This window comes from Pituophis catenifer, unplaced genomic scaffold, assembly GCF_029215685.1.
Source record: "Pituophis catenifer annectens isolate HBS135680 unplaced genomic scaffold, rPitCat1.0.hap2 SCAF_1, whole genome shotgun sequence".
NCBI classification, from domain to species: domain Eukaryota; kingdom Metazoa; phylum Chordata; class Lepidosauria; order Squamata; family Colubridae; genus Pituophis; species Pituophis catenifer.
The window spans coordinates 144,447,524-144,473,061 of record NW_027256881.1 but is presented as its reverse complement, the minus strand read 5'-3'; the positions used below and the strand labels follow the sequence as shown (position 1 = coordinate 144,473,061).

The 25,538-nt window shown below is 39.5% G+C and overlaps 2 protein-coding genes across 5 annotated transcripts in view; one reads left to right on the top strand and one right to left on the bottom strand.

The window, feature by feature from the left end:
* Positions 1-4,108: 4,108 nt before the first annotated feature.
* Positions 4,109-25,538, bottom strand: part of MFSD2B (MFSD2 lysolipid transporter B, sphingolipid) — a 55,293-nt gene continuing 33,863 nt past the window's right edge. Inside the window, exons 13-15 of one of the 4 annotated variants that reach the window (XR_011599776.1) lie at positions 24,141-24,317; positions 22,241-22,588; positions 12,043-12,118 (exon numbers count right to left, since the gene is read on the bottom strand). Coding sequence is in view for 3 of the 4 variants with exons in the window: in XM_070933019.1 (XP_070789120.1) it covers positions 22,534-22,588; positions 24,141-24,317 (232 nt within the window). In the remaining variant the exon portion in view is untranslated. Of the gene's footprint in view, positions 4,241-12,042; positions 12,119-21,640; positions 22,589-24,140; positions 24,318-25,538 lie in introns of those variants that run through there. The other 3 variants (XM_070933019.1, XM_070933022.1, XM_070933021.1) reach the window with 3 other exon arrangements.
* On the top strand, positions 6,093-12,753 carry LOC139308981 (WD repeat and coiled-coil-containing protein-like). Its single transcript, XM_070933018.1, has 3 exons — positions 6,093-7,985; positions 8,919-9,036; positions 11,809-12,753. The coding sequence occupies exons 1-3, from the start codon at positions 6,093-6,095 to the stop codon at positions 12,090-12,092; spliced, it is 2,295 nt and encodes a 764-aa protein (XP_070789119.1). The 3' UTR covers positions 12,093-12,753.

Sequence of the window (25,538 nt, the reverse complement as noted above, 5' to 3'; positions counted from 1 at the left end):
GAGACTCAGGGTGGCTTACAATGCGTTAAGCAATAGCCTTCATACTTTTGTATATACCTGCTTAGTAGGGCTTTCGCCCCCCCCCAAAGCGGTGTTCTTTTTTATACAAAGTCAGCTTATTGCCCCACAAACTGGGTCCTCATTTTACCTACCTCGAAAGGATGGAAGGCTGAGTCAACCTTGAGCTTGGTAAGATTTGAACTTGCAGTAAGTGCAGGCAGCTGGTGTTACTTAACAGTGCTTTAGTCTGCTGCGCCACCAAGGCTCTTAGTATTGCTTGTAGTATTAAAGAAAAGAAACAAGATCAATGACTGCAATAAATAAAAGGGAGCGATTTGCCCTTTTGAACCACAACCCAATGGCGGTGCTTAAAGACATTTAAGCTTTTATTACTGTTGGAAGATATGATTCACTCTTCTAGAAAAAGGAAAAGAAACTCAAAAAATATTAAAAGAGCAGGAAAATTCCCCTAAAAGAAAATAAGGCCCTGCACCCTAGAAGGTTGACAATCCTTATGCCGTCCTTGCAGAAGCGACACAGAAGAGCTTTCCATACTTTAGAATCAGACTGTGATTCAAAAGTCTCCTTGCTCACAACAGCTGAATGCGTTGCATTGGCAGTATCACTAGTGGGAGTGCCAGGGCTAGCAGTAAGGAATTCCAGAAATCTGAATAGCCTGGCATGTACCCTAGCCAAAAGTTTAAATTCGACTTCCCATGCCCTGGATGCCCTCAACAGAGAACTGAGACAAGTCAGAGAGGCTACCCTGGAGAACAGAGCAGCCATAGATTTCTTATTACTGAAACATAATTATGGCTGTGAGGAGTTTAGGCAGTGGTGGGATTCTACCGGTTCGGTAGAACCGGTTGTTAAAAGAAATCTCCTTTTGTTTTTTTCCACTTTACAGGGTTAATCCGGTAAAGATTAATTACAACATTTGGTGTTGTTTCCTAGCTTAATCTTTATTACAGAAACTGCCTCTCCGGCAGTATGCCTAGACTTACTGTCACTTCCGGTTCTGGAGGTTCTCGGAGGCTATTTTTTTGCTTGACTTTCTTAAAGGGGAAGGGTTGTTTTAAGCTTTTTACACTGCTGTTGGGAGGAAATACTCCCGTTGGAGTTCTTTCAGCCAGGGTGCAATGATCAGCACTTTGAAGAAATAATTAAATAACGAAGCAGAAGCTTTTAATGACAAGGAACCAAGATGAGTGACATTCAGCAAGGCTTCTTGGCTAGCTAGAAAGATTGACATTCAAACGTGAGTTTACATACCCTTTCTGACTTTTGGTCTGAAACTGGTTTTTGGTGAAGTTTAATTCTGTGCTTGGTGATGTTTAATTCTGTGGTTAGTGATGGATAATTTTCCCTATTCAGCTTTGTTTGGAAGGAAAAAATGTTAATCTCTGTTCCTGAAAAGAAGCAGCTTCGGAAATCTGACTAGTTGTGTGTCTATTTGTTCTGGTAATTGGTTTAACAAGCAATAGATACTCTGTTTGCTCCTTTGCTTCATTCTGGAGAGCTTAAATGACTTCTCTGCTAAAGGGTTTCACTTTATGAGCAAGAGTTGGCTGCTCATAGTTATCACTGCATTTTAACTATTTTAATTCCTCAAGGTGCTCTGGCACACTCCCTGATTTTAACTCCAGTTTGCAGGTATTTCTAATCTAATGATTGGTATTTAGGGCACCTTTTTGCAAGCAAAGACGCTTTTTGTATTTTTGTACAGGTAATCCTTGATTTACAACAGTTACAATTGCACTGGAAAAAGTGACTTATGACCGTTTTTCACACTTATGACCATTGCAGCAAACTGTCATTAGGGCAAAGAAGCGATGCCACATGACCACGCCCACCCAGTCACATGAAGCACTGCAGTTGTGAAATGAGCGACACGGTTGTTAAGAATGCTGCAACGGGTATAAATGATGACCAGTCATAAGTGCGAGGACCAGTCAAAAGTGCGAGGACCTGTCAGAAATCACTTTTTTCAGCCTTCTGGGTAGTCCTTTTGTGCATATGGACTACTCAGAGGGCTGAAAAAGTTATTTTTGACTGGTCCTCGCACTTTTGACCAGTCCTCGAATTTACGACTGTCCTCACATTTTATGTTTTTCGCCCTATCTTGTCACCATGGTGAAGAGAAGCAGTTGTGAAATGAGTGACACGGTTGTTAAGAATGTTACAATGGGCATAAATGATGACCAGTCATAAGTGTAAGGACCAGTCATAAGTGCGAGGACCGGTCAGAAATGACTTTTTTCAGCCCTCTGAGTAGTCCCCATACAAATAGCCATGACCACCCGGTCACATGACCAGCTAGCCAGGCCCACCCAGTCACATGACCTCCAAGCCACGCCCACCCAAATAAGCCACGCCCACAGAACTGGTTGTTAAAAAAATTAAATCCCACCACTGAGTTTAGGGGTATGTCCTGCATAAAAAAATTAATGAAACTTCTGGACTTGTGGAGAAGGACATCCATCAATTGAAGGAGCTGGCCCAAAATATTGGCTATGATCAGTTATTCTTAAATTTTTCTTGGCTTTTCTCATGGTTACCAGACTTCCGTTGGCTAAAAATCCTCATTTCTACCATTGTCACTGTCTGTGTTTTGGGAGCCCTTGTGTGTTGTTTCTGTCAATGCATTCCCCCTTGTCTCAGTTGTTTAACAGCTTGTAGTCCTGCCCTGATCCAAATTGACCAGGAATACCAGGTATATCCGGATACCACTCTAGATGATAACGGGGAAAACCTCACAGAAAAATAAAAAATAAAAATGAGAGATTGTTGGAAGATATGATTCACTCTTCTCCTAGAAAAAGGAAAAGAAATTCAAAAAATATTAAAAGAGCAGGAAAATTCCCCTAAAAGAAAATAAGCAGAAACTCAGGCAGAAGTTTCAGCCTCCACCTTTGTCAATTGGCCATTAAGAAGCTGAAGCCATCCTAATTTCCACAACAAAGGAAGGACAAAATTACAGGGGCCTGCAACATCCAAACAGATATGGGACACAGAAAAAAGCAAACACCCCAAAAGGAAAAGAAATCAAGCCAAAGTAATTAGAATTTTAAACACATGAGAAAAGGAGATATTCACTAAAACACAGTAATAACAAACTGATCAATTATAGGGAACGAATAAGGGCTAGGAAAAACAGAAATAGGACTATCAAACAATTACTTATTTGCCAGATCCAGGATGGAAAGAACCCAATCACAAAAAAGCAGGATTTAAACACCATAAAACAATCACACACACACAAATCAAAGGACTCCCATGCCAAATCAAAAGAATTCCAAAAGACTTTAAAAGGTCACATAGAAAAAAAAAATCAAAAGAACTTTTAGGATATAAAAAGGGGGTTTTCTTACAAGCTCGAATAGGCTAGCCTCGGAATGCTGTGCTTGTATTTGTTTCTTGCCTATAAACAATAAACTGATTCTGCTCTCAAGCAGCTAACTTCCAATCATTTCGAAGTAATCTCCCAGCCGGGAGTTTTGAATTCAAGACGGGAAAGCTCTGCCTTCCAACAATCTAAAAAGGGAAAGGCTTCTTTTGCCCTCCAACAATACTTTCTGACATTTTGGCCTCAGCCGCAAAACTATGAAAAGGCGGCATTGGAATCTCGAGTCCTTCCTCCGAAAAAAACAAGGCTCGCATTGTAGCAGCCGCGAAAGCACCAAATCAACCCAACGTTCCAGCCATTTTTTTCCCTGGGGGGGGGGGAGGAGGGAGGGAGGAGGCGGCTCCACCACCAAACAGCCTGACCGGAAGCTTGAAGTTTCCTGAGTTGCGTTTCTGTCGCTAGGGGGCGTTTGTTAGCTCACATACGGACCAATAGAGAAATAGAACTCCGGTGACGTCACATCATAGGCAGGCAGGGGATGCGTGCCTGTACTATACTATATAGGCTTTAGAACCTCCCTCCCTTTTTAACCTTTTCGGAAAGCCTCCGCCAGCAGCGTCCCTTGTGGCAAGACGGGGTAAGTCCATGTGGTCCTGCCCGGCAATTCCTCCTCCCCAGATCGAGAGGCTGGGATTCCGGCAATAAACGGAGCACCGAGTGGGCGTGAAAAGAGGGTGATGTCCTTACACAGACGGACAGCCGGATCGCGTGTTTAGAGAGGTAAATTGACGTGGGGATGGAACCACAGGGGCACGAGCGGAGGCGCGGCGTTGGATCCAAAGGAGTGGCGGTCAGAACCGGGAGGCGGCTCAGCAAAAGAAGCCGAGGCGCTGCCTGTGGGGAGAATAAAAAAGGCTCAAGGGTGGGAAATGCAATGAGAAATTGCTCTCTAAAACCCCGAATCAGGCTTGTCCGGTCTTTTTTCTTTCGACTTAGCCGGTCTTTAGGTTTTTGATTGGACTACAGTTCCCATCTGCCCCCGCCACTAGTTACGCCGGTTTCCTAACGTGAAGGTTTTTTTTTTTATCTCGACAAGCTCTGGGGACCCGGGGTTTTAAAAGGCTGAAATAGGGAGGGACGGATGACCTCCCCATCGTCATCTTGACCACGTAATGGTTCAAAGAGAGCCAATTCCAAATTGCAATCTTTTGTGGGGAAAAATAAGCTGGCCACATCTTGAAAGAGCCAAGCCTGCAAATGATAAGACTATATTCAGCTTGATGTCTGAATATTTCCACTGCTTTTTTCCCCCCATTACAAGTCACTGTTAGTCTGAGATCTGCTCCGGAATTTTATCCCATTCTCGAAATATGGAGGGGGAGATGTAAGCAGGATTTTTTTTTCCCCCATTGAAAATACTTGATTCAATTGGATACAAATAGTCCTCGACTTACAACAATTCATTTAGTCAGTTCAAAGTTACAGCAACACGGAAAAAAGTGACTTATGACCATTTTTCAAACTTACCACCGTTGTGGCATCCTCAAGGTCGAGCAATCAAAATTCAAACGCTTGACAACTGATTCATATTTATGACAATTGCAGTGTCCTGGGGTCATATGATCAGCTTTTGCTACCTTCTGACAAGCAAAGTCAACAGGGAAGCCAAATTCAGTTAACAGCTGTGATATTAATTTAGCAACTGCAGTGATTCACTTAACAACTGTGGCAAGAAAGGTCGTATAATGGGGCAAAACTCACTTAACAAATGTCTCAGTTAGCAAGAGAAATTTGTGACTCAATTGTGGTCGTAAATCAAGGACTACTTGTAGTCACAATTTGATACAAAATAGCCACATGGGTGTCATGGACACCCAGTTCATTTTTAAACAAGGAGAGGGAACATTTGGCTGTCCAGATGCTAAACTGTAAAAATCTCTCAGCATTACCCAAACTGACTGCAGCTGCTGGAAGTTGTACTTCATTAATATCTGAAGGATCACATTTTCCTATTCCTGAATGAACAAACTCTTTGGGTTAAATTAAAAATTGAAATATTCCTCATAATTGATTAGAACAGAAATATTGTGGGCCAGATAGAGGATCCCCTATATGCTTTCAGTATCCAGAAAATGCTCCTCTGCAATTCAGTAACAAAATAGATTTCTGCAGTGTGATTGTGGCCCAACTGGTTTTATTATGTGGTGATTTCAGGTGACAATGGGATTAGATTGCTTTTGCTAGGCCTCTTGTTCTCACATCACCCTTACAGTGTTCCATAAGTCAAATGATCATTTTCAGCCATTCTTTTTCCAATATACCAAAATGTCACAGTATACAGATCCAGAAGATTGGGAAGCTGAATTCAGATACCCATTGTTGCTTTTTCCTGAATTATAGTCTTCCAAATTTATGGGAAGGAAAATGTGTATTTCTTATAAGGTATAGCTTTATATGTGCTGGAGAACTGCTGATCTGCTTTCTTTTCCTATAGTAAAATGTGACTGTCAAATTCACTTGAGACAATTCATTTACTTAGAACATTGAAAACCTAAGTCAGGTTGAGTACCAATGTATCAATTAAAAGAAGCTCAAGAAAAGCTACAATAGAATAATGAAACCGTACTGGACAATTATAAAACTTTCATAGTTTGCCTTCACTTACATGTATGGCAAATTAGCTAGTAATGATAGAATTAAAACAGTATTTGTTTTCTTTACAGATGTATTCCATGAAAACTTAAACATGGAGTTGGGGAAAGGGAAGCTCTTGAGAACTGGCCTTAATGCCTTACACCAGGCCATCCATCCTGTGCATGGGATTGCTTGGACAGATGGAAAACAAGTGATACTGACTTCTTTATACCAGCGTAATGGAGAACCTAACTTTGGCAACTCAAATGTTGTGGGTCAATTTGAACACGTTCATGGACTCTACTGGGGCCCGTTTTGTGCACCAGATGCTCCTGCACTTCTTGCTATTCAGCATAAAAGACACATTACAATGTGGCAACTCTGTTACAGTGTTTCAGAACAAAACAAGCTGATGGTTTATCAAATCAGTGAAATCAGCGAGCTGTTTCCTATACTTCCTCAGGGTTGTGTGTGGCATCCCCAAAAAGAAATCTTGGCAGTGCTCACTACACGAGAAACTTCGGTGCTCCATTCGGTGCGACTCAATAACTCCAGAATAAAAGCTGATATCAAAGGTACCGGTATCATTCATTGTGCTTGTTGGACTGAGGAAGGCAAACGTCTGGTGATTGGGATAGGTAGCACACTCCATTCCTACATGTGGGATGATGATCAGAAAACTTTAAATGCTTGCTCCTTTTGTCCAATATTTGATGTAGGGGGCTATGTTTGTGCAATTGAACCAACTGTGAGCACACAAGTGGCAGTTGCTACTGAACTGCCACTAGATAAGATCTGCAGCTTAAATGCTGGTGTTTCCTTTGAAATTCCAAGTGAAATTATTGGAAATTCAATACCTTCTCAAAATAACCCATTAGAATCTGATGGTGATGCCTCTGTAGGTGATGGAAAAAAGTTAACTGACCAGGAAATGTTTGCATCATCCCCAGTGGATTTGACTCATCTGCCTTCGAGCAAACAGCTATCTGAAAAAAGTCCCCTCATTAATCTAAGATCCAAGGATTACCTAACTGGAAGTGGTCACGATGCGTCACATTTGATTTTGGTGACGTTTGAAAGAAAAGCAACAACCAGCAAAAAAGTCAGCATCCCAGGTATCCTGGTCCCAGATATCCTGGCTTTTGACTCTAAAACACAGACTGTGGTAGTTGCCTCCAATACTTGTAATATAATTTTGACTTATTCCTTATCTTCATCACTCCTGCCTAACACTCAACAAATTCAATTGGAAAAGAATGAGAGGCCAAAGGGATTGTGTTTCTTAACAGAGAAACTGTTACTGATCCTGGTTGGAAAACAAAAATTAATGGATCCTGCTTTTCTTCCATCTTCACGCTCTGATAAGTACATTCTCCGCTTAATAGTCAAAAGGATCACCTCTAGAGAAGGCCCTTCTGCACTTTTGGGGCCTACTCAAGTTTGTTTTAGGAACATACCACTGAAAAGAGAATGTGTTGAAAAGCATTCTTCTGATGCTCACTTTCTGAGAGAAGGATTGCTGCTCCCAGACTGCATGAGCATGCCATCCTCTGGGAAGAAAAAACTGATAGAAGAAATTGCTGATGAGCAATGTCTGCCAACAAGCATTGTCGATTCTGCTGAGAAAAAGATGTCCAAGGATTTGCCTCAAGATTTGACAACTTTGGACGTTGAGCCAATAACTCATTCCTTTGTTCTTCAAGAGCTTGAAAACTCTTCAGGATCGCTAAATATACCAATTTCAAGTACACCAGAAGTTGGATCTCATGAAACCTCTAATTCATATGACAAACAAATGCAGAGTTCTCATGAAGTAAAAAGGAACTTACTGCAAAGTGAAAAAGAAGCTAATTGTATCTCTAAAAATCTAGAAGAACTGTGCTACAGCTTTGCAGAACTTCAGCATCAACTTTTTGAGATAACTGAGCTTCTAAGATCCGGAAAAAAAATTGTTCCGCAGTATCCACCATCTTGTGAACCTTCTTTTGTTAACGTAATTTGCCAGGTAACTTTCAAAAAAATCCAAAAAGAATATGCTGTCACAATTTTAATATAGCCAACTTATTTAAAAACTAGTAATATTAATTCCTTCCTTGTGAGTTTTGCTATAAAATTTCTGAAGAGGAGCGAGCCGTTTACCAAAATCTAGTTATGTAAAGCTATTTTTAAAGACAGGAGAAGGAAGATTTGGACTCCTTTGGAGGCATCAATATGATTGGGGCCTTTGTAGACTCTAGAATTGACACTGCAGTGAAATCTAAAAAGTAATTTTCAAGAGGTTAGAAATATTCCAGAAATGCCACTTGAGAGTCAGTAGATTTGGCTAGAGGCACACTTAATTAAGACAAAAAAAAAAAATCTCCATTAAGTCTCAAGAATCTCCATTAAATTCAAATCTCCATTAAGTCTCAAGAATTGCTGGATGACCATAAGGCAGCTGTCTTCTCTTAGCCTAATTTTCCTTCCATGGGAATTGTGAACATATCTCCTGGAGTGGGCTGGAGAAAGGACCATGAATAAGTGTGTGTGTGTGTGTTTATGTGTTGTATGAATAAGTATTGTCTTGACATATCAAAATTACATGCATCTATTTCATAGATAATAGTGACTATCAGACATGACTATCAGTACTTTTTACCTATAGAGACAGAGAAAACAAGCATTGAACTGGATTCATTTGTGATATCCTTTGCTCTAGCCATTGATCTGAATATGCCCAAAGTACTACAATATTCAAGGTGAAAATTGTGCAAGTTCAATCTTAGTACCTAGTATCTCTGTGTATGCAGCTTTTACCAGTGGGCATAAAATATGGCACTGAGTAACAAGATGGCATCTGAATGGCATCTATTTCCACACTTTGAAACCTGGGTTCATGAGCATGGGATGAGCTGTTACGAATCATTATGCCTAAAACTCTTAATTCTTAAATTAACAGAAGGAGTCTTCAGGATCTGTTATTTCTGAACAGCATGCTGTTATCCTCTGTGATGGGAAACTCCGTCTGAGCATAATTCAAAAGATTTTCAATGTGGGTGTAGTTGAAATGCAGCACAGTAAGTATGAAAGGTAACCTTGGGAACACTAATAACAAGCCCATGTGCCAGTGCCAAAATATTTGTTCATTTTTATATATAAATGGCATTTCCAAATAGTTACATTTTTTTACAGTGATTTTTTTTTTACTGATTGTACTCGGTTCTCTTCAGGAATCACCAGTTCTCTTCAAATCACAACTATAAAAAATGGCTGCATTTATAACATCTCTTCATTATTGAAAGAGGAATGTGATCATGTTTGACTATAACTGAATGGAGAAACAGTTTCACAACAGTTGTTCCATAAAAATGAGGGTAGGGCTAAAATAGAAGGGGTAGGGCTAGAGTACATAACCCTGTCTCTGTTAGAAACTAATAATATCTTGGTATACTTCAAGTCACAAGGAGTAGTAGTTCCACTCTCTGCTAGTAAGCTATATTTGAATACTATAACCATCCATAGGCCCCATATTTTAAGGATATGGACAAAATTAGCAAATCTAGAAGAGGCTAGCCAGAATCGTGAAGAGTTTGGAAATATATAGAATAGCTTCATATTCAGAATAGTCAAAAGAATTGGGAATGTTTAACCTGAGGAAAAAACAAACCTTCAATTGAGTTTGGGTGCTTGGGACAAGATGGAACAAACTCATTTTGGTTTATCTACAGAGAAAGACTTGAATGAATGATGAGATGGCTGGAAAATGATTTAGAGTATAATTAGGAGAAACTTAAATAGGGCTGGATGCGTTATTTATCATGGCTGTGGGAATAAGTGCTTGTGTCCTGCTGAAGGTTTAGTTTGGTTTTATGGTAAAACATACTTGTCATACTATACACATTTTATAATCCTGCTGGTGAAAACTTGATATACTATTCAAAGTGAAAACTGTTTAAGCAAGTCCAGTAGAATGCCCACAAATTTCTGTTATTTGTCCAAATCTTTGGATTGTAATGATAAAGTCTCTATTCAATTGAGTTCTGTTGGTGACTTTATGGACTTGTCCAAGGAATTTTTTTTGACAGTAGGACAATAGTAGTTTGCCACTGCCTCTTTCTGGTATGTTTTTTCAACTTTTCTGTCTAGTTTATAGCCCAGGGACTCCTTGGTGGTTTCTATCCAAGTACTACCCACATCTAACTTATTTAGTTTTTTTTTATTACAGTAGCCACATTTGCTAAGATGCTATTACATACCTGAGCAAATCCTTTATTTGGTGCTCTAAATTATTTTCACAAACCTTTACTATTACTTCATACTTAGTGATTGAGACATGTATTCTTTTCACATCTCTTAAATTATGGCTGTCTGCCATTTTTTGCGAACACATAAGTCTGTACATCTAAATAAAGGAAATAAACGATCTAATTCAGCAACAGCTAATCAGTTCTCAGTAATCTGATGCTTTGTTAATTACAAACAGTTTATAATTAACAGTTATAATTTCATCCATGACCTGGACTTATCTTTGCAATTTTCAGTCTGATACATCAACTTAAATATTATGTTACATATGCAGGCTTGTTTGCTTGTGCCTATAGAGATATTTTGAAAATCTTTCTTAGTGTTGGCCTTATCTGACTAGTTCAAATAAGACACTAAGCAGAAAGATTAAAGGTTCACATGATTGCAATCTTCTCATGATGTCACTCGCAACACAGCTTTACATAACCAATGAAAGAAACTCCTCATAGAAACTGGAGCTCTGGCAGCTCCAGGGTTTAGCACCTCTTCCTATCCAGTCGTGTATGTTAGCCTTTGGTGGACATTTGATTAGCAAACCAGAATGTTCATGAACATTTGAGGCATAATTTTAAGCAGGAGAATCTATGTGTCAGCCATGGCAGAAAAACTAGGTTCTTTCCATATATGTTACAGCAGGATTGTTCAGAGCAGATTGTTCAATAGTGATTTCTTCAGTTGTTGAGCAGACTTTCTCTTATACTGTTTCCCACCTTGAGTGAATTTAGACCTTTATGCCTGCCTGCCATCTTATACACAACTCCATTAATTTTTTAGAGTGCAGTTTAAGCCCTGTAATAGCACCTCTTGGTTTCTGTGAACTTGATTGACTGTGAATACAGAAATTTAGCTTGATTTGATTATTTCCAGCCAGATAAAAAATCCTGAATAGATAGAATCTAATTTAAAAATAGACAGGTAGTCCTCGACTTCAGGCCACAATTAAGACCAACATTTTTCTTTATAAGTGAGACGTTAGTTAAGTGCGTTTTGCCTCATTTTATGACCTTTCTTGCCACAATTGTTAAGTGAATCACTGCTGTTAATAACACTGTTATTAAGTGAAACTGGCTTCTCCATTGACTTTGCTTGTCAGAAGGCTGCAAAAGGTAAAACACATGACTCCAGGACACTGCAGCCATCATAAATATGAGTCAGTTGCCAAGAGTCTAAATTTTGATCATGACTATGCAATGGTTGTGTGAAAAATGTCATAAGTCATTTTTCAGTGGCTATTGTAACTTTGGTCACTAAACAACCGTTGTAAGTCAAGGACCATCTGTATTCAAAGTTTTTTTTTCTCAAGACGCATTGTTAACAATTTTCTCTGTAAGCAAAAATGAATCTAAAAATAAGAGAAACCAATCTTGTAGCCAGTATATGTTGTTCCCTAGCTGCTTGGTCTAACATTATTAAACTGGCCTTTGTATAGAGGTAAGCAAGGAAGGCCCATTAACTGCTTAGGTATCTTGCAAATGCAAATGCCAACAGTCACTGCTTCTCTTTGGAATTCTTTAAAATATTGTTTGTGTCTTTGTCTTTTACAGATTTGTCCTGGATTGTTCTTACGGCAGACAGCGAGGGCTTTATTCCATTAACATTTGAATCCCAGCAGGAGATCATTGTAAGGGATGTGAATGGTATATCTAATGACAGCAGTAATGCTTCCTGCAAAGCATTAGTTGGGGTCAATTCCACTGAGGCATATAGGAAGCTTTCCTCCCAAAGTCTGGATTTTACAGCCAGCTCCATGGAAGTCTTGAGAGAACAGTCTTCTCCGTGTCTGGTGGATGCCATCCGTTCTTATGAGCAAAACAACAGCTCTTCTTAATCGTGACTGTTTGCAAGTTGATCAACCTAGAAGTGAAATCTTTCATGAAGCATAATTAAAGTTGGGACTCCATTATATATCGTGCTTTCACAAAAGGGTGATATTTTACTGAACTATTGCTCTTGCCTTTGATTCTTTTTTTTACTATTACTCCATGGCTTACTTGCCATTTTGATACATAATTTTAAATTATTCTTGCCTGGTAATGGTGGTAGACCAGCTGTGCAAGGCACCTTAGTCTCTACAAAGCCTATTTGCTAGGCTGACTGAACATATTTCCATTTTTAGATTATTAGCATTTTTTTTTTGCTCTGCTAAACATAAAGTTAAATGTTTGCCAAAGCTGAAAGGGGCTTTTTCTTGAGGAAAGAGGCCTATTTGCTCTTAGCATTTTCTTGGACGAAGCCTCAGTGGCATGAACAAACTGGGAAAAATGTGTGGATTTCTAGTGATTCTAGAAGTAGAAAGCAAAAACTGAGTTATGTTTATTATTGTATTATAAGACGAACTGTTATAGCTGTAGTTTCTGCATCATTACACTACTTTTAACTTTGTTATTGTACCAGTGCCTGTTACAAATGTATTTGAAAGTTATGAGACCATTTACAAAACTACTTTACTAGTGAGTACCAAAGTTCTTTGGATATTTGAAGTCCTACAGTACCTGCAACTAAACTTGTTTAATTTTTACTTAGTTGTGCCCAAGAAACTTTTCCAATATGCATGTAAGTTAAATAGCTCTAATTAAAAAAAAAAATTAAAAATAACTTAATTCACAATAGTTGAAGGCTGTCAATTAGCAAGTCTGAAATATTGCTCTAAATGCTGAATTATAGTGGATGAGGAAGGGCTGAACTGATCTTCAAAATAAGTCTCACAAATCCAATTTTACATTGGCAATCCTTAGGCATATTGAACAAGGTTATAGTGCTGTTTAGAAAGGAGTGATTTATTTCATCTTTATCAGTCTGGAAAACAGAGACTGAGCTGTTAGTTATTTTAGGCATGAAAGCTGACCTTGGACCAGTCACTCAGCCCAATCCACTTCAAAGTGGTGGTTGTGGGGAAAGTAGGAAGAAGAATATTAGCTGTGTTGCGCACCTTGAACTTATATGAAAATAATAAATTCAGGTTAAAAAATTATTAAAAAGGAGGGGAGGTGCCATATGCCCCTAAACTTTGTATTTTACACCTTTGAAGCAGAAGGGGGCAGTCACACCTATGGACAGTAGGAATGGTATGTCCCACCCCACCTTGTTCTGAAAAAGACTTTCATGATGACGTTGATATGGATTTAATTCTGGTTGTACATAATCTGAACCCTAATTTCTATCATTTCATCACTAATATTTGCATCTATCGCCCTCATTTAATTATAAAAAGGATAACCAAAGCTATTACAACAATTTTCTTTCCTTTTTCGGTCCTCTTCCCTTTTTCGGTCCTTTAAGCCGCTCCATTCAAAGGTCCCTTTCTTAGTATTCCTGCCTAAAGTAAGATTTCATAAATACCTTCAGTGTTTTCTGTCTCAGATAAAATATGTAAAAAACAGCCACTTTCAAATTACTAAACCTAACTCTGCAGTGAGAATTTATTGATTGCTTCTAGTTGAATCTTCAATATACCAAAGCTTTCATTTCAAGGAAAAATACAGAAAACAATAAGGGAGGAATGATAACTAAAAAGCTACTTCCAGTTTTCTTTACAGCACCTTTCCTGCCTTCAGCATCTTATTCAATTCTTTTTCAACAATTAAATCCAGAAATCACAATTTTACTCTTTTCCATTTTCAGCAGTCTACAAAAAGTTTCCAGACATTTATAAAAGTACTTATTGTTTTTTCCCTGCCCAGACAGTTCAATTTTCCCATCTCTGCTAACCCTAGGACAATTTCAACATTAAAAATCTTAAATTCATGAATCACATCATGCTACATTAGTGGCCAAAATTGTGGAAACCTTTTGGGGAAAGTGTATTTTTGAGTTTGATGGCTAATAAACATCACTTTTTTTTGGAGTTTCAAGATAATCATATTCCACTGCTGGAATTGCCTGGGAATAGCCCAGAGCTTAACTCAATTGAAAATCTATGGAGCCGACTAAAGAAACTTGTTAGTTAGAAGCGACCCATCAATAAAATCCAGTTAATAGAAGCAATAATTCAATCTTGGTTTCACATTATAACAGCTAAAAGACCTCATTCACTCCATGGGAAGACGACGTAAGGCCATAATTCATGCTAAAGGTTACCCAACTAAGTATTAACTGACGTGATAATTTTTGCATATCTCTTTTTTCTACATGTTTCACTTTCCTTCTTTATACTGTAACTGCTATTCTAATAGCAAATCCTTCATAAAAGTTATTGAGTTACATTCTTGATTAAACTATCTTTCCATTGATATATAATTTTATGCTAGTACTAAAAAAAAAGTTATTAGCTAGTTTTAGAAAATACACTTTTCCCAAAAGGTTTCCACAATTTTGGCCACTACTGTAGTTTTTACGTGTTAACAATATTGGACCATGCAACGTACAGGTAGTCTTTTACTTAAGACCACCATTGAACCCAAAATTTATGTTGCTAAGCTAGACAGTTGAATTAGTTTTGCCCCATTTTATGACCTTTGTCATCACAGTTGTTAAGGGAATCTCTGCAGTTGTTAACGTAGTAATGTGACTTTTAAGTAAATCTGGCTTTCTCGTTGTATTTGTTAGAAGGTCGCAAAAGATTATCACATGACCCCAAGACACTGCAACTGTCATAAATATGAATCAGTTGCCAAGTGCCTGAATTTTGATCACATCACCATGGGATGTTGCAACAGTTGTAAGTGTGAAAAAATGGTTGTCACTTTTTTCAATGCTGTTGCAACTTTGAAAGGTCACTAAATGCACTGTTGTAAGTCGAGGACTAGAACTGTTTGAAGAAGGAATTCTTGTAATTGTTTCTCAACCATCTAGCTAGGCATAACCCAAAAATGAAGCACAACGGCAATTTATTTTACAGCAATCATTATTACAATTTACTTATTGTAATAACTCCTGATTTTAAAACACTGGAAGATTGATATGAATGAATGATTCCATCCCTATTAAATTATGACATGTTTACGCACATTATTTAAATGTAAGAAGTAGCACTTTGAATGTTCACACTATTTTGAACAATAGGGAAATCAGCAGTGCTGAGGTGAAAAGTTTGATCACAGTAAATGAGGAACATGAAAGATAGCTCAATGACTGTTCTTTTTTTTTTTTTTATTTATATGCCGCCCTTCTCCGGAGACTCAGGGCGGCTTACAATGCGTTAAGCAATAGCCTTCATACTTTTGTATATTTATACAAAGTCAGCTTATTGCCCCCACAAACTGGGTCCTCAATTTACCTACCTTAGAAAGGATGGAAGGCTGAGTCAACTTTGAGCCTGGGGAGATTCAAACTTGCAGTAATTGCAGGCAGCTGAATGTTAATAACAGGCTATTAGTCTGCTGTGTCACCAGGCTCTTGAGTGCAGTGCTGGTTACATTCCAGCAATGGCCCCTTTCCAAAGTCTCCGCAGAGCTGGCTGCCACCAAGGGAAAACATGGAACTTCACACCTTCCCTATAAAATCTCTCACACTGAAGTCGTAAGTACTTTTAAGTTATTATTAGAATGTCATCTTTTTTCTGTTCAATCATATCCAATTTTTGGAGACTGGACAAGTCCCTGTTGTTTTCTTGGCAAGATTTTTTCAGAAATGGTTTGCCATTGCCTCCTTCCTAGGGCTGAGAAAAAGGGATTGGTTCAAGGTCATCCAGCTGTCACTTTCTCTCAGCCATAGGAGGAAGGCAACGGCAAAGCACTTCCAAAGAACCTTGCCAAGGAAACTTCAGGGACTTGTCCAGGAAGTGCGGAAGAATTGGGTATGATTGAAGGAAAATAATAAATATTAGAATGTCATCTTTGAGGCTGCTTAAATGGATCTACTATTCAAATTCAAGTCTACCTGTGACTCCAACAAGCTTTATGAAAAACATTTAACTTCCCCATAGATATACAGCACGTATTTCACCCATTCCATTCATTTTACAAACCTTCATGATAAAACACACAAATGCGAGAAACAGATTTTTACAAAGACAAAGGAAATGGGGAAAAGGTAGCTTTTTATTTCTCTCAAATGCAATTTCTCAAGTCCCCCAAAAGGACAAATTGGTTCTCCTGACTGTGGAACAAATAAATCAATAAATAGTTTTAACTTTTTGTTATTCCGTTCAACATAGGTAAAGCCATTATAAAATGTTCAATTCCATTTTTTATTTAAAATATTGTAAGGATAACAAAATGTCATCACTTCAGGTTTTCCAGTAGTTTGTACATCGTTCCAAATTTTGCTGATTGCTGTTAGAATAGTTTCCTACTACATTCTTGGAAGAATTAATAATTTTCTTGGCACTGTCTGTATAGTATAGTATATCTCTTTGTGTATGTGCTTGAATGCATGTATACTTAAAGACACAAACACCCAAAGTATACTGCTTGCTTTGTATCTGTCCTAAGTCCTAGATAAAAGCACCACACAATGTTCCACAGATAAATTGCATAGCAAAACACATTGAAGTCTTAGCAGATTTATTCAATAAGCATTGAGGCAACTATATAACAAACGCTACTTGCAGTCAAACTATTTGTCATACTGTATATTTTGGGGTCGGGGGACTTAACACCACCCATCCAATTATTCAGTGTACTGAAGACCTGCAGTGATTTGGAACTTAGAAATATGCTGCTTATAGATGTAAGCAGTGGTGGGATTCAAATAATTTAACAACCGGTTCTCTGCCCTAATGATTTCTTCCAACAACCAGTTCACCAAACTGCTCAGAAAGTTACACCGGTTCTCCCAAAGTGGTGTGAACTGGCTGAATCCCACCACTGGATGTAAGGTATGACTGGATGGCTACCATGAAATATGATTAGAGATAGTCCTCAGCTTAACCATGCATTAGTGACCTTTGAAGTTACAACAGCTGTGAAAAAAGTTACTTGTGGCCAGTTTTCACACAATGGTTGCAGCATCTTCAGGGTCACATGACCAAAATTTGGGCTGATAGCTGGCATGTATTTCTGACAGTTGCACTGTTCTGGGATCATATGATCACCATTTGTAACCTTCCCAGCTGGCTTCCGACAAGCAAAGTCAATGGGGGAAGCCAAATTCGCTTAATAACCCATGATTCGCTTAACAAGTGCAGTAATTCGCTTAACAATTGTGACAAAAAAGGGTCATAAAATGGGGCAAAACTCACTTAATTGCTTTGCTTAGAAACTGAGATTTTGAGCCCATTTGTGGTCATAAGTCAAGGACTACCTTTTTTTGGGGGGGGGAACTTTCCTTAAAATTTCATACATAGGAGAAATTATTTGCTATTGTTGAATTGCTTTTTTCTCTCTTTTTCCTAATTATTTTTTCTATTTTATTAAATAAAAGGGGAAAAAAAGGGAAAGTAATTTCGAACAACTGTAAAGGACAACATTGCAACAATTATTTAAAAACCCCAAGTATCAAACAAAATTACCCTGGGCCAAGATGCAAATTTAGATGACCTCTAGACAATAGCAAAGTTGAGAGTTTTCTGAATATCTTTGCTGCCCTCCAGAGGTTACTGAAGATTTGCTGCCAATATATGAAATTTGATCCCATTCACAAAGATTGTGCTTGCCTCCCAGCCAAATAAGACATTAGCTCAGTGTGAGGCTTAGGTACATTAAATCGAAAGGGTCACTGGAATTTGAACCTAAATTTCCGGAATACAACCTTCATGTTGTTCTGTTTTCTTAGCAAGCTTAAGAAAGAAAAAGAGATGGCTGAGGGTTTTGTGAGATCAATTGAACAGAGGGTGGCACAATTGCTATATCATTTATTGTGTTGTTCTTATTCTATCGATTATGCTTAATTCAGCAACTAGGAATAATACTTTACCCATTACTATGATCCTTGCATGTGAATAAATAATAATTTAATTGATTTTAGATCATATTCTACTGAGCTGCATCTCAGTGCCTGTTTATGTGTATTTTAAAAGCAAGTAGACACACAATTTACCAGGTATACTTTTTTCCTAAAAGTCTTACTGAAAATTAACGTTAAATCACAATATTGCCCAGCTCTTGCCCAACTTCCAACTCTTTCATAATGTCTACTTAGAAAGCTGAACTACTTTCAAAATAATTAAGCATTAATACATTTCTCCAATCTAGGGGTGATTTTAATCTATGAATTCATGAACAGAAATAAAGATCCGTTTTCAAATATATTTGACTATAGTTTGGGTTATTAGGTGTCAGACTTAGAAAGTTTGCATCAAATTAAAAAAAAAAAGGTCTAACTTTTCCTGCTGGCAGCATTAAAAATATGTCACCATATTTCCCTGTCGCTAGGCACCCAGTGAGGAACCTGTGTTCTGTGAATGAGTTGATTCCAAGCTGAAAGTTCCAAGAACCTAAATTCTATTGGCTGTACTTGTGCAAAACGGCAGTGAATGGAAAGTAATCTTACAATCAGCATGTTCAGACAGCATGGATGATCTGCAATTTGTGTAAACCATGAAATAATGACTTCTGCCTTGTCCATTTGCAACAGAGAGGATTACTGTATAGACCTTTTTAAAAAAATATTCAATAGCATTCCCCTGGAGCACACAAAACTGCCATTGAGCCTCTCAGTGAAAATGCTGTGTAGAAGTACTAACAGTGCAAACTAGTGCCTCCATCAAGGGAACCCATAGCTACTACAATGTTAATTATAATGTCTCTCAAAATGTTCAGTTGACAGAGCACCTCCATATATTTATTTATTTATTGCGATTTATATGCCGCCTTTCTCCCTAGGGACTCAAGGCGGCTTACAAAATGACAACTTCAATACAATCACAATACGATACCAAATTAAAATCAGTAACCCAATTAAAAACGATTTAAAATTATACCAGTGTACCCCCAAACGGATCAGTTTAATTGGCGGAAGAGCCACGTCTTCAGCTCGCGACGGAAGGAAAGAAGGTCGGGGGCTGTCCTGAGCTCAGTGGGCAATCCATTCCAGAGGGTCGGGGCTCCCACAGAGAACGCCCTCCCCCTGGGGGTCGTCAGCCGACATTGTTTGGCCGACGGCACCCTGAGGAGGCCGACTCTGTGAGAGCGCACAAGACGATGGGAGAACGGCTGGAGATGGTCCTGCAAGTACCCCGGGCCTAAGCCATGAAGGGCTTTATAGGTAAGCACCTTGAAATGTATCCGGAGTGCCACCGGTAGCCAGTGCAGCTCACGCAGGAGAGGTGTTACACGGGAGTATCTAGACGCCCCCGTAACTACCCGCGCGGCTGCATTTTGGACTAGCTGAAGCCTCCGGACACATCCCAAGGGCAGCCCCATGTAGAGGGTGTTACAGTAGTCCAACCTAGAGGTAACAAGGGCGTGAGTGACCGTGGCGAGGGCATCCCGGTCTAGGAACGGGCGCAACTGGCGCACAAGACGGACCTGTGCGAAGGCCCCCCTGGTTACGGCCGTCAGATGGTCATCTAAAGACAGCCGAGAATCCAGGAGGACACCCAAGTTGCGGACCCTGTCGGAGGGAGCAAGGATTTCACCTCCGATCATTAAGGATGGAACCTCCAGATCCCGGGATGCCGGCATCCACAGCCACTCAGTCTTGGAAGGGTTGAGTCTAAGCCTGTTCCTCCCCATCCAAACCTGCACCGCTTCCAGGCAGTGGGACATCACGGAAAGGGCATCCCTAGGGTGGTCAGGGGTGGAGATGTAAAGCTGGGTATCATCAGCATATTGATGATACCTCACCCCAAAACCACGGATGATCTCACCCAGCGGTTTCATATAGATATTAAAGAGCAGAGGGGAGAGAACCGATCCCTGAGGCACCCCACAAGTGAGAGGCCTCTGGGAGGATCCCTGACCCCCCGCCCAAACAGACTGCAGACGGCCCGAGAGATAGGAGGAGAACCACTGTAAAACAGTGCCTCCTAACCCTATCCCCCTGAGCTGCTGCAGCAGGATACCATGGTCGATGGTATCGAATGCCGCTGAGAGGTCAAGAAGGACCAGGATGGAGGAGCAACCCCCATCCCTGGCCCGCCAGAGATCATTTACTAGGGCGACCAATGCCGTTTCCGTGCTGTGGCCACGCCTGAAACCAGATTGGTAAGGATCCAGGTAGTCAGTTTCCTCCAGGAATTGAGGGAATTGCTGTGCCACCACGGACTCAACAACCTTCGCTAAAAAGCGAAGGTTGGAGACTGGACGGTAGTTGTTAAGTACGTCAGGATCCAGGTTAGGCTTCTTAAGGAGGGGTCGAACCACCGCCTCTTTAAGCGCAGCGGGAAAGACCCCTTCCTTTAGTGAAGCGTTGACAATAGCCTGGATCCAGTCTCCAGTCACCTCCCGGGCTGCCGAAACAAGCCAGGAGGGACAAGGGTCCAGTAAACATGTGGAAGACCCCAACCTACCCATAATCCTGTCCACGTCATCCAATGAAACAGGCTCAAACTCAACCCAGATGTCTCCACCGAGACTAGGCCCTGTCACCTCAACGGACTCTGTCCAGTCGGAGTCCAACCCGGTCCGAATCTGAGTGATTTTATCTTGCAGAAACTGTGCAAAATCCTCAGCACGGCCCTGTAAGGGGTCCTCCCTCGCTCCCTGATTAAGGAGGGAGCGGGTCACTCTAAACAGGGCTGCTGGGCGATTTTCTGCAGATGCAATGAGAGTGGCGAAATAGTTACGTTTCGCCACTTCCATCGCCACAAGATAAGACCTAATATGGGTTCTTAGTTGTGTTCGGTCGGACTCGGATCGGGAGGATCTCCAACCACCCTCCAGGCGTCTTTTTCGACGCTTCATTTCCCTGAGCTCCACGGTAAACCAAGGAGCCGCCCGGGATCTGCGTCGGATCAGAGGCCGATCTATATGCTTCCACAATTAGTGATGACACTACATGCTCCTATAATATTTATGTAAGCCCCATTTAATGTAATAAAAAGCCCGAAAATCAGACTTTTAGTATTCATGTGTTCTGTTCCTCCAGATTAATCCAAAAGCGGGCTATCTTGAATAATAATATGTCTGAGTTCATCATTTAGTGAACTGCCTCTCATTCTCTGATGTGTATTATTGCACTACAGACAAAAGTCCAATGCTGTCATTTTCTTTCTTCTTTTCCCCTCCATTACTGTGAAAGCAATTTTCATTGTGGAAACCTTTTTCCATGGATGCCAACTGTTCACATGATGCAGAATGCTGGTTTTTTTTTTCACAAATGGGAAAAAAAGGCAACAAAATTCTGTACCATTTGTATTCCACAAATGGTTTTGAACTGAAGAAATAATCAACCGAACCTCTGAATCTTGGAATTACTGAGTATTCCAGGAATGGTACTGCATTCCATTAATCAAGGAAAGATTTATTCTAAGTTGCATATCTATGCTATTTTATAAGAACATTTTGGGTTATTCAAAACTTGTTGAGTTTAAAGAAGTATCAAAGTCAAGTACTATTAGATTTTATAAGTTCTTGATTCACAATCTCACAATAGAAACTTAAGCCAGTTTGATCTACTGCATGTGTGTCAAAGTCGCTGTGACACGTTGCCGTCACGTGACGTTTCATGTTTACCCCATTCGTGGAACTGGGGTGGGTGTGGCCTACATGTGACGCGTCCAGCCTGCAGGCCGCCAGTTTGATACCCCTGATGTAGTGATTAAAGCACCAGGCTAGAAACTAGGAGATAGAGTTCTAGTCCTGCCTTGGGCATGAAAGCCGGCTTGGTGACTTTGGGCCAGTCACTCTCTTTCTTTCTCTCTCTCTCTCTCAGCCCAACCCACTTTACAGGGTTGTTGTGGGGAAAATAAGAGGAGGAAGGAGTATTAGGTATCTTCTCTGCCCTGAGTTATTCATAAAATAAGAAAAGTGGGATTTAAAAAATCTGTACAAAAAACAGCAGCAGCAGTAGATTAAATGGCATTGCATTAACGATAAATAGAATTCTGTGATCAACAGAAATTATGGGATTTCCTTTGGTAGGAACCATAAATTATAATTAGTTGAAATTGCCTCTAACCATTTTCTTGGTTAACAGCTTATGGATAGCACTTACAAGATCATGGTTTTTATCTCGTCAGGCAGCTGTTCTCAGTATATAACATGTACTGTACTGTAAATGAAAGGCGACAGCACCACCTATTGCATCTTATAAATTAGCTCGTGCAAGGCTTCATAGCAACCCAACGTTATAGATGTACAGACTCTCCAAGCCATGCTCCAAAGTGTCATCTTTTTGATCACAGCAGCCTTGGTATATTGGTAGTTAAACACTGGTAGAATAAGACAAATGCCTTCAAGGATGCTGAAGTCGTCCCCTCTGGTTGCATTTTCATTATCACTGGATTTCTATTTTAATTCAATGTTTCCTTCAGCAAAGTTTTCAGTGTTCAGATGATTCCTCCTGTTTTATAAGATATGAAAAAAAGAGTTTACATGGTAATTGAAACATGGCATCTGCTGGGCCTGGAACCCATCTTTTAACCACGAGTTTTCCTTTCACAGATGTATATAATGTGAAACATTTGCAGAAAAAGCTTAAAATCTAGCAGGTTAATTGCCACGCGTTTCACTTAATGTACTTCTCTGTGTAAGATGCGAATTGCTGATTGGTACACAATGTGGCTGCTCACTTGATAAAAAGAAACAAAAATTGCCACGTTAAGATGCTTTTTCATTAGCCCATTAGCGTCAGAATCCAAGTCAATAAAATGGCCTTTAATTTTAACACCTTGTAAACTCTGGTCAAGTGTATCAGAATTTATTCTCTGTCGTTTGTACATCATCTCTGTGGAAAAGCCATTTTCAGGACAATGTAAAATAGGTGCACTATAAGACCCACCAAAACCAAACTCTACAAGTCTGTAGGAGAGAATACAGGAAATCCTTGACTTACAACAGTTTGTTTAGTGACCGTTCAAAGTTACAATGGCACTGAAAAAAGTGACTTATGACTATTTTTCACACTTACGACCTTTGTAGGATGCAGACCCCATGATCATGTGATCAAAATTCAGATGCTTGGTAAATGGTTCATACTCATGACCCAAGGTCATGTGATCAACTTTTGCAACCTTCTGACAAGCCAAATCAATTGGGAAGCCAGATTCACTTAACAACCAAGCTACAAACTTATCAACTGCAGTGGTTCACTTAACAACTGTGGCAAGAAAGGCTGCATAATGGAGCAAAAAAATGAAGAGTCGCGGTGGTGCAGTGGTTAGAGTGCAGTACTGCAGACGACTTCTGCTGATCACCAGCTGTTTGGCAGTTTGAATCTCACCAGGCTCAAGGTTGACTCAGCCTTCCATCCTTCCGACGTGGGTAAAATGAGGAGCCAGATTGTTGGGGGCAATATGCTGACTCTATAAACCGCTTAGAGAGGGCTGTGAAGCACTGTGAAGTGGTATATAAGTCTAAGTGCTATTGCCAAGGGCTAAAACTCACTTAACAACTGAAATTTTGGTCTCAATTGTGGTTGTAAGTCGAGGACTACCTGGAATTTCTATTAAAGGCTAGTGTTTTATTTAGTCCAATGATGGAGTAGAAATTTTGCACACACATAATTCCAATTTTAACTTCTGGCTTTTCTGAAACTGTGAAAATCAGTATTGGATTTAAGAAAGCCTCCAAAATTCAAGAGTTTCAACTTTCAAAGAATTAGCTTTACAATGTGCTTTAATTATCCAATGCAGCAATTTATTTTTGGGTGGATATTTCATTTGCTTTATAAACTTTCTGAATGTATTAGGAATCAGAAGCATACATTTTTGTGTATGAATGCACATGGGTAAATAAATGGGGATATTCTCGACATGGGAAATGTGATGTTCAAATAAAAATATCTTGCATTCTGTAAATGTCAAATTTTTTTTTACTGTAATACAGTTGACTTTTGACAGCTTTCACTGAAGAAAGTTGTAAACCAGGAGAGGCTGATATTAGTACAAACCTACCTTGAATTTTCAAAGGCATATTTCATTTTCTTTTGACTTTTCTCATTGATTGGGTACAACAGGAGTATGGATAAGCCTAAGAGGATGAGGATGGATGGAATTCCACCAACCAAGATTTTCAGCGTGATGACAACATGGGTGGACTGTGTGCACATCCCTGATTTGTAGCCTACAAATCTATTAAAAAGTCATGTAACTGTTACTATAATTCATTCAAATAATAATAAACAGCTACCCCTCATTCTGTGCCCCCCCCCTTCAATTTGAATGTTTTTCCTGATTTTTTTCTAAGCTTTGCTGGCTTTCTGCTATCAGCTTCTTTTATGTAAAAAGACCAATTTTTTTAACACTGGTGGCTGACCTTAAAACAATGCCCCTTATACAGTGGTGAAATCCAAATTTGTTTACTACTGGTTCTGTGGGCGTGGCTTGGTGGGCGTGGTGTGGTGTGGTGTGGCTTGGTGGGCGTGGTAGGGGAAGGATACTGCAAAATCTCTATTCCCACCCCACTTTGGGACCAGGCAGAGGTGGCATCTGCCGGTTCTCCAAATTACTCAAAATTTCTGCTACTGGTTCTCCAGAACCTGTCAGAACCTGCTGGATTTCTCCCCTGCCCTTATATTTATAAAGCAATCTGAGCAATTCATTCATTATGATCAGAACACTATCTTGAGCTCCATTAACACTGGTCAGTTCCTTTAAACCAGATCATTATATATAGTGCCTGCCTGCCATATATAGCTGGCAAACTTGGCAGCTTGGCAAACTTGTTTCACTTAATGGATTAACTGGTTCCACCCTGTGTGCCAGGATAGCTTGCTTATTTATTTTCTACATTTCTCTACCACCTGAAACTTAAATGGATTCTAGGGAGTTTGCAGAGCTTATATATGAAATACAATATAAAACCAATATAATAAATAAAATAATTTGAAACTAGTTGGTGATTAAATTAAACACTAAAATTAAATTAAACAGTAATAGAGTTAAATCCATTCAATGGAATACAGCACCAGTGGTTTTAATTAATCCCTGAAAAGTTTCAGTATAGTTAGATTTTCTTCTGCTTCACACTCACCATGAAATTATTCTCAGTTCTGCAGGATAGCTATTTCAGAGAAAACAAACTGCATACTCTACTGTCACCATACTCTGAATGAATGGAGTCTTATAGACTGCTGGTAAACTAAAAACCTGGAAGCTAAAGTACCTAGTAACACAATTACCTGGATCTAGGAAAGAAATAGGAGTGGAAATAACAATAAATTCTGGACTCCCCCTTTTCTGTTATAGCCAGCACAGTATTTCCCATCGTATCACCCAATGTCAACCAAAACAAGATTTGGTTTGAAAACAGCCCAATTAATTTTAGCTCGAGTTCAAGCTGGCCCCCAGATT

What these genes read in the sequence shown, in the direction of transcription:
- LOC139308981 (XM_070933018.1), top strand. Translation starts at nt 6,093, where the DNA reads ATGGAGTTGGGGAAAGGGAAGCTCTTGAGAACTGGCCTTAATGCCTTA. An exon ending in TTGTTAACGTAATTTGCCAG is followed by an intron (nt 7,986 to 8,918) that starts GTAACTTTCAAA and finishes TTAAATTAACAG; the next exon opens with AAGGAGTCTTCAGGATCTGT. An exon ending in TGTAGTTGAAATGCAGCACA is followed by an intron (nt 9,037 to 11,808) that starts GTAAGTATGAAA and finishes TGTCTTTTACAG; the next exon opens with ATTTGTCCTGGATTGTTCTT.